At 44.7% G+C, this 8,918-nt stretch overlaps 1 protein-coding gene across 1 annotated transcript; it reads right to left on the reverse strand.

Annotated features, from left to right (window-relative positions):
* Positions 1–1,282: 1,282 nt before the first annotated feature.
* On the reverse strand, positions 1,283–3,857 carry H6S33_012312 (uncharacterized protein; the record flags this gene model as incomplete). Its single annotated transcript, XM_044844116.1, has 4 exons — positions 1,283–1,748; positions 1,821–3,504; positions 3,558–3,762; positions 3,828–3,857. The coding sequence occupies 4 exons, from the start codon at positions 3,855–3,857 to the stop codon at positions 1,283–1,285; spliced, it is 2,385 nt and encodes a 794-aa protein (XP_044694961.1).
* Positions 3,858–8,918: the final 5,061 nt, after the last annotated feature.

Below are 8,918 nucleotides of genomic sequence, written 5' to 3' on the forward strand. Positions count from 1 at the left end.
TAGCTGATCAACATGATGCTTTATAATTATGAATATCAACATATCAACACCACAAATTGGATACGTACACGTGTATACCTCATTCAATGCCTGGTTTTGGAGAACAAAATTTGAGAGAGGATGTCTCGGGCTTCAGTTACTTATCATGGCCTTACCAAGAACAATTGATATATTTGTCCATACATACTTACATGTAGTAACAACGTCAGGTCGTGGTCAGTGACATTAACATTTGGTTTATGCACCAATTTTACGCCCGGCTTCCCGAGCTTCCTCTATATAGTCTTTATTGTTGTTATAATGTCGAATATCCTGATCATGACAAAATCTATCAGATGATATTTCCCTGCACTTCACTCCAACTGAAAGCCACATGAAAATAACAAATGTAGTGGCGTAACGTAGAACAACTGCAGATCTGTACCGGATCTCTGGCGCCAATAATACACTGGGCCTCAGCAAATGAAAAAGATTGGATACATGTATGCAAGAATGATGCATGAGTGCGAAAATTGATCAGCGCGAAAAGCGAGTGCGAATGGCGAGCGCGAAAAATGTTTGTATTAGTCTGATGCCGAACTCCTTGCTACATGCGTCTGATCTAAGTGTAACAGAACTCTAAACCTCTATAGAATTTCCGTCCTCTCGGTACCTCTGTTGACCTTGTGCTCTGCATATCGGCAGGTCACACAGAATACGAGTAGTTGAAATACACATATGAATCACCAACTATCACTCGACGTACCACTTTATCCATGTAACATTTTGATTGAATTTTTTTTTTTTTTTTGTTTAATTCATACATTTTGATTGATTGATTGATCACATCTTCATTACATGTAATTTTATGCAATCCGGAGGTTATGACAATATCTGACAAATCCAAAAAACACAGAACAAAAAACAAAACAAGACAAAGTAAAGAAATAACCGAAACTGAGATGCGTAGCAAACTATTCCTTTCTTTTAACCCATTCTTTCCTTCTCCTTATGCAATTTGTCCTCTATTCTTCCCTTAAGTTGCCCCACCCCATTTCCAATTCCCTTGGTTCGCTTTGTATGTCGCTGTTCCCCCTCTCCAACCGGTGTTTTATCCATGTAACACATGTAAAATGAATATCGGGATCGAAAATCTAATCATCAAGATTCATTTATTCCATCCCTATATCTACTAAAAAGAAATACAAAACCCCAATTACTCCCTCATAAGCCCACATCACATCCATATCATCCATCCCATCCGTCCTATCCATAACCCAACTCACTCCACCATAATGCCTATTTACAACGCATCAAACCTCAACAACGTTCTTGTGAAACTATTCTCATTTCCGCTGGCGGGAACCACTGCTCCACCATTAACGTTCACCATACTGACCGCTGCGACTGTGTTAAGGTTGAGTAAACTGAACTTGCTGCTTGACTCGATATTGACAATGGCCGCCTGGCAAGTTTGTGGGGTTATACACTCCTGTGCATAGTTCTCGAAGAAGGAATATAGTCCAGCACCATAGACGACAATATCAGACGATGAGACAACACGCAGAGCCCAGGACTTGCGGCAGGAGGCTGTGGTGCATGAGGCGTATGTGGGGTCGTTCCATGCGCTATTGATGGGGAAAGGGACGGTAGCGTCAGGGTTGGATTGAAAGTATGGGGTTTCGGTCTGAATCATGGCCATGAACACGTTTTTTGTATTCTGGAGTTGATACTGGTAAAGAACATTGTGTTCGGCGGCAGTTCCGTACCTGTTCATGATATCAGTATATATTCACTACTAGTGCTCGCTATCCGCAGGGTGGAAGGGTAGATGAACTTACATCCACACCGGGCCATTAGTACTCTCGCTCAAGATACCTCTCCCGTTATAGATCGTAATTTGTCCAAAGTCGGGCCCGTCCAAAGCATGGTCGCTTGTCCATGCCCACACATTCTCGGCATATAAACTCGCAGTCTTGCCAATATGCAACAGCATGAATGCGCCAAAGCACGCAGAGTTTGGTGTACTGATAGTCGTGCTCGGATTCTTCGCGCACTGTGCTGCCTCCAGCTGTGTTCCTGCAGATCCACCAACACGGAAATGCACATCCCAGATACCATTGACACCCTGTTGGCCAGATGGATCTCTCGAGTTCCACTCCATAAGTACGGCCCCTGGCTGTGCACCTCGGGTCTCAAACAGCAATTCTGAAATCTCAACGTACCCACTATCACCAGCATTACCGACTTTGAAGACTGGCGTGGGATTTCCAACTTGCTTGAACGCGCTGCCGTCTGCCATAATGACACTCCATGCCTCGCCGACGATTTTTGTGTTTACGGGAACGGTGACGGTGTTAGAGACACGGTATACGCCATGCGGGAAAAATATGATTTTTCCAGTGCCGGCATAGGTGTTGAGAACTGTCTGGATTGCTGTTGTGTCGTCGGTGGTACCATCTCCTTTTGCGCCGTTGGATTTGACAGAGATAAAGTTTGATACGGCTTGGTCCTGGTACTGGGGACGAGAACGCTCGAAGATACTGCTGGCACCTGATGTAAGAATGGAAGAAGGTTTAGAGAAGCCACGTGTGAGAGTGCCTTGTACAAAAGAGCCCCCGGTGTTGGTGGTGCTATAGTCCTTCCCTTGACCCCAGAAGTCAATGGTCATTGTTCCACCAGTAAGGATCGTGGCCCCGGTGGTAGGGTTTGCAACCGCTTTGGGGACATTGACGAGCTGAACGTTATCGAGGAGGACTGTTGCACCTGTAGCAGGTGATGAAGAGGAGGACTTTACAGTGTACACGCCCACTGGAGTATCCGAAATCTTCGAATCCAAAAGAATGACCGAGCCCACGCCTTGCGCCGAAGCGCCTCCTGCACTGACGTCGATTCCGACACCACAGTTTGCAATTGTGACACTCTTGAAAGTCCAGGCCCAGTTCCAGTTCATATAGATCGCCGTCTGGCAATTGTTGAATTTGAGATTCCTGGTCATAAACTGCTGGTTCCCAAAAAATGCTCCATATCGTCCTCCGTTGAAAGTCAAATCACTCATAAATCCACCACTGCCGTTATCCATAAAAATACCTTGATGTAAGTTTCCGGCAGCCGTACTCATCTCAAAGGTCAAATTGATCAGTGATGTCGCCTGCGCAACCTGCCAATGCATCCCGGTTCCTGCACTCGCTGGCATCGCACGAGTGTCAATGATGAAGTTACGTACGGAGCGGAAGAAGTTGTTTTGATTGGTGTACCAGTTGGATCCGTCACTCTCATAGGGATCAGAGTCAATCAGACCCATTCCAGAGAAGCTGGCAGCACCCTTGATAGTGGGAATATTGTTGGGGTCACCAACGAGCTGCGAATAGTACATGGCGACGATAGGCTTGGTGATGAGATAGGTTCCGGCGGGGAAGTACACAACTGCTGGTGTAACTGTAGATGAATCGCAACCACGGCCGCAGCGGCCGCCGTCTTGGATGGCGGCGTTGATCGCCGTAGTATCATCAGTGACTCCGTCGCCTTTACAGATGTGTCAGTAAGATATAGGATGGGAAAAAGGTGGCGACACTGACCAACTGCGCCATAGTCTTTGACGTTACGGTAAAGCTTATAAGCAGAAGGGTTGGTGTTGAAGGCTGCTGTGCCTTGTTTGGTGATTGCCTCGTACCAGAACTGGGTTGCGCGTGGTTTGATACTGGGCTCTTCATGGCGGGGGGGAAGGACTGCTCCTGAGAGGACGAGTGACACGATGCATGAGAGGGTAAGAATGATTGCCCGCTAGAAAGACAATTATTGATTAGTATATGATGATAGATCAGTAAACAGTACTGGCTTATACTTACAATTGAGCCTATGCCGGAAGAGGCCACCATTGTCGATCGATCGAGGGAGTACTATATCCCAAATACTTGTACAAGTACTATCTGAATCCAATAATAGTAATAGTAGGGAGAAATAAAGAATTACTCTTATTCTGCGCACAACAACAAATGATAAAGGAAAGTATAGAGAGTGAGTATGTTTGTTGCTATGATCAAGCAGGAATGTAGATGAAGAATCCGAGAGGTTGGTGGGAGAAACTGGTGGAGCTATATAGTACTGCACTGGAATGACAGAGATGATTTAAGGACCCTGATCAAAGAGGTGGTGGGTGTGGTATACAGCAATCATTTGTTTGACCATGGTCATGAAGAAAAAATACCAAGCCCCTGCATAGAATAACTTTGTGGCTTAAACTAATAGCAGCCTGCCAGCCTGCGCGGACAACATTCACTAGTATCACCTAGGATCAGGGCTTTGGGTGTAACAAAGAAATTCAGCAGGACCTCTCCCCTTTCGTTGTGCTAGCCAGGGGACCAGGATTGTTGACATTTCTGTTGACAGCCAGGCCAGTCAGTCGGTCGTCTTCATTTCATGTTCAGGTTCCTGGCCCATGCAGGGGATCCCGGAATGCATAGCACCTACCAGCGATCAGTGAAACCTCCTTCTTCTTTCTTCTGCAGCTCCCCCAGTAATGTAGTACTACTCACTCGCTTCGTTCTCCCGTGAAAGCCGTTGACATCGATCGCCAGTCAGAAGAGAAGATAATCCCCGCATAGTAGATGGACGGTACTTGAGTGGTACTGTGTGATCATGGGTAAGAGGGAAGTCATCAACTGCCTGATCATGAAAAGTTCTAGTCGACATTTTTGTGCCTCTAGCTGGGTATTTACAAACAGTACATACATGTGGTTAGGAACATCCGTATCTAGTAACACTTCCTACTAGGATTCGATACAAGGCCAACTCCCCTAACCCCCTCCACTAAGGTCCTTCAACATCGCTTATTAATCACTACCACCCTTAATAACAACACCACACACAATCACTCGTTTCACCTAATCTGTGACTCGGCCCATGGAAATCACCGGTCCTGATTTTTGCGCCGGATCCTTCGGGCGGTTATACCCCCCTTTATCTCCCCATAATGCCCTAAAGAAGAGAAAAAGGTTCCAAAACACTGGTTATGGCAAGACCATAGTGCATTATTTCTTTAGGGTTATGTCAGAATCACGAGCGCGAACTTACCACAAGAACAACCCTCCAAACTCTTATGAGAGAACCCTGTCTAAGTAAGTGGTGATGGTGGTGCGGAGTTTGGGACAAATGTAGGGTTTTTCCCCGCACGCCGATCCTTTCCGTTACTTTATGCACACCCCGCAGCTGGATAGTAGTTCACAACCACCACCGCTCTATATTATAAAGGTACTCATAATTGATAATAGTGATATAATATAATAAAGCTTTGTGAGCATGTGTCCACTGGACCATAGCCTGACCAGTGAATCTTGAAGCTCTGTATCCTACGGTCCGGGTCTCATCTCATCTCATGATGACTTTCTGCACTTGCTCGGAGAAAACCTTGTATCGGTTGAGTTTATACCCCCTCTACCGAACGCCAAGAAATATTTAGTCAATATCATACTTGTTTTCAGGTGGTTAGCGTTTCGGTTTCAATCCTTGTGATTATTTACAGTTGGCTCTAGATCTTGTCTGCTTTGGAGGCGAGAGTGAATGACCATCAATGTGATGTTTGATAGGTTCGTAATGATATTTGTTTATTACGACCCGAGTGGTAAGCTCTGATGCCACGACACAGTGAAGCTTAAAGGAAACATATCGCATAGATACTTATATGGTAAATTATAAACCTTAGCCTAAGGCCAGATATTTGTGGGCAACCGATGACACACCTCCTGAGCGTATCATTCGCGACTCAGTGCATGATTTCACCAGGAAATTCGCTAGATCCTCACATAATCTTCCAGGCTTCATCAGATCAAACAAAGACTCAACATCCGATGTTAGTGGTCGGTCGTTGCTACCTACCGCGCCAAGCCAAGCCACTAAAGTTGGTACCAAAAAGCAAGTACATACATCAATACCAAGGTTGTACTACATCCATTCCGAACAACAGCTTACAATTTACAACTACATGCATATAGTAAACAAGTCAATTCCACAGATGGCGAAAAGCCCCTTGGTGTCTCGTGGCCGTGATGTAATTGAACCTAGCTATTTCGGGGCAATCATAAGACGGCTTATTGTAAACCATGACATGCCTGCCCAAAGTCACGTTTGACGAAACACTGCAGAGCTCCAATACCTACCTAAACTACATGTAAATATTACGCAAACCTAGACCTAAATGTAACTGTACACCTTGTACCTATTAAATGCCTCTCATATATTACCCCCTCTTTTCTCTCAACGTCCCTCCTCTGTGTGACGTTACAATGAACCCCCCCAACTCCCCTGTCAAATTGTGAATCGGTCAGGCTACCCGTAAAGTTTATCTCCATCTACTTCATGTGTATCTGCATGTATCTACCCCTGCAGCAGGCTTATCGGTGTATTCTCGGGTTAACCTTTATACTACTTTTGTTTCATCGTACAAGCAATGGTGTACTGCATTTAAGATCACAAATTTCACATGCCACAAATTTTATTGTTCCCAGGGAAAATCCCTCGTCCCTGAAGATATTACCCCACCAGTTCAACCAGCAGCACAGGGTCACGGCCCGTAGCGATCATGATCATCATCATGATCATCTTCTACTCCGGCTCAGTATCATGACTGTTCTTTCTTCGTGGAAGTGCAAAATTGCAGAACTATACTGGAGACTTTTCATACTGGCCTAGATCACGTTGGCTCAAAGATCTAGACGCAGGATCGATTATTACATGTACTAGTCACAACGCTGTCCTCGGTGATTTATGAGAATCAGGACTAGTTTGACCATGGAGGTTATAAGGTATATCGAGCGGGGTAAGGTGGGCCATGGGGCGAGAATAATAAGATCGGCTTTATTCATATAGAAGGCTTAGATATTCGCTTGTAGGACCCCGTGCCAGGTGATGTACATATATGTTGGTGTTTACTTTTCCGGGAAACTGTAATGTTGTCCCGCTACTCTATGCAGGGTAGGTGAGGGAAGACAGGGTAGGAAATCATGGCCATACGGTACGTACAGGTACGTAGGACAGGACATAGATGGAATAAAAAGTCTTGTTTCGTTGGAAATGATCGCTGTACTGAATTGTGCTTCCGAACAATCCGCCCTATCTGTGCGTGCCATACCTAGTACCTGCCCTATTCGTTCCGATGGTTATATCCCATGGGCCCACGCGTAGGTCTCGTACCATACAGGCCTTGTAATGTACTTCCCAATATTAGCACGCCACTATACTATTTCATAGAGCTGCAGTTGAATAACAAGGTACTGAGTTACCTAGCTATAGAGCTACAAGAATATACCCCCGAATTAACCCCGATATTGATCTGTGGTACCTACATGTACCTACCCTACCTGCTGTAATATATACACAAGCTGCTTATACAAGCTGCTTATACAGGATACAATTTTCGTACCCAATATATACCTTATCTTTAAATCCCTCTAGCTCTTCAAACCTCCTTCCATCTGAACTCCGGAGTCCGGCATCAATTCAAGACCTACTTCTAAGTACCTCAATCTCGGCCGAAAAATTTCTCTACCAAAAGATTCTTCCCTTCCTTCCTCCTTCCTTTCTTTCGTTCGTTCTGCAACGGAGCAGAGCCCGTCAATTCCAACCCGTGTGAAAATACATGTGCAAATCAGCTTCAAGAGCCAGTAAGCATAAGTTCCGGACGACATATTGATATATATATCGCTATTTAGGTAGGTAGAAATATTCACTCAAAAAAGGGGTTATCGTGTTAACTCCCAACCCCACGCGCATAGGATGAATTTAATTCGATGAAGCTACATATTCAAGTGGCGCCAGTTAGCTATAGTCGCAGAAAATCATAAATCTCAAAATCCCTAGATTGAGCTCTAGCTGGCGCCCGCTGACTTTTTAATGTCCTCCCATATATCCACTACCCAATCCCTAACCTTTCTCTGCAACATAATTATAATTATAAAGCGAGCGCATGAGTATACATAAGGTAATATATTGCCACATGCACCCACCGAGTGTCATCACGTTGATAGGTAGATGTTGTCAATTAACTCCCACTTTCATGGAGCTACCATCTAACCGCCTCCAAAGTGGCGGAATACCCCCAAACTATAACGTTAATTTAAGGACTCTCCCGACCCACCAGTCGTTTCGTTTCCAGCCCTACCCTGCAGGTACCCAACCCTGTTGACCCCTACCGAAATAATGACCGCAAGCGCTTTGACAGTACCCGCAAAACAAAGATACGCCACCTCAACTCGCGGACCAAGGATCTCCCCTCCATCCAGATATTCTCTTTGTACTCTAGCTTTGACAACAAGGACACATCTCCACCATAACCTCGACACCTACATGTAGACATTGTTCTTTGGACCTAGAACCCAATAGGTTGGATTAGGTTTTAGTTTGTAGTTTCAACACTACATGTAGTCAGCTATATACAGGGTACACTTGCTGAAAGAGAGTTAAATTATAAATCTGCCGATAGTAGCGCAATAACTTCCAAGTATATAGACAATGTCAAAACTCGTAAAATCTTTATCTTCAGGATTAATTACGTTTGGTGTGATTGGGGTTAGGGTTGATAGAATAAAACTTGAATACTTCCATGAATATGCGAGGAATATAGATCTATCTTATGAGTAGGGTATTTAAGTTTAGAAGTATCCAAAAGACAGTTTCATAAGTCCACCATCACTCGTGCCCATTATCATCCGCATATATAAACACCGTCACCTAAAACAACAACAAAGACAGGGCCAGGTAAAATAGCACCGTTTGCGAATGGAAATATAAAACAAAAATACAAAAGCGAACGAAAATAGGAAAGCCAGCCGTGGCACCCAGCTAGGGCGAGCACAAAAAGAAACAAAATACCAACCCAGTCACCGCAGTATAGCCACGAATTACCCTTTTTTACAAACCACCAAACCACAATCCCCGGCCCCAAA

This window comes from Morchella sextelata (genome assembly GCF_020137385.1).
Source record: "Morchella sextelata strain SCLS chromosome Unknown scls_8, whole genome shotgun sequence".
In the NCBI taxonomy this organism is placed as follows: domain Eukaryota; kingdom Fungi; phylum Ascomycota; class Pezizomycetes; order Pezizales; family Morchellaceae; genus Morchella; species Morchella sextelata.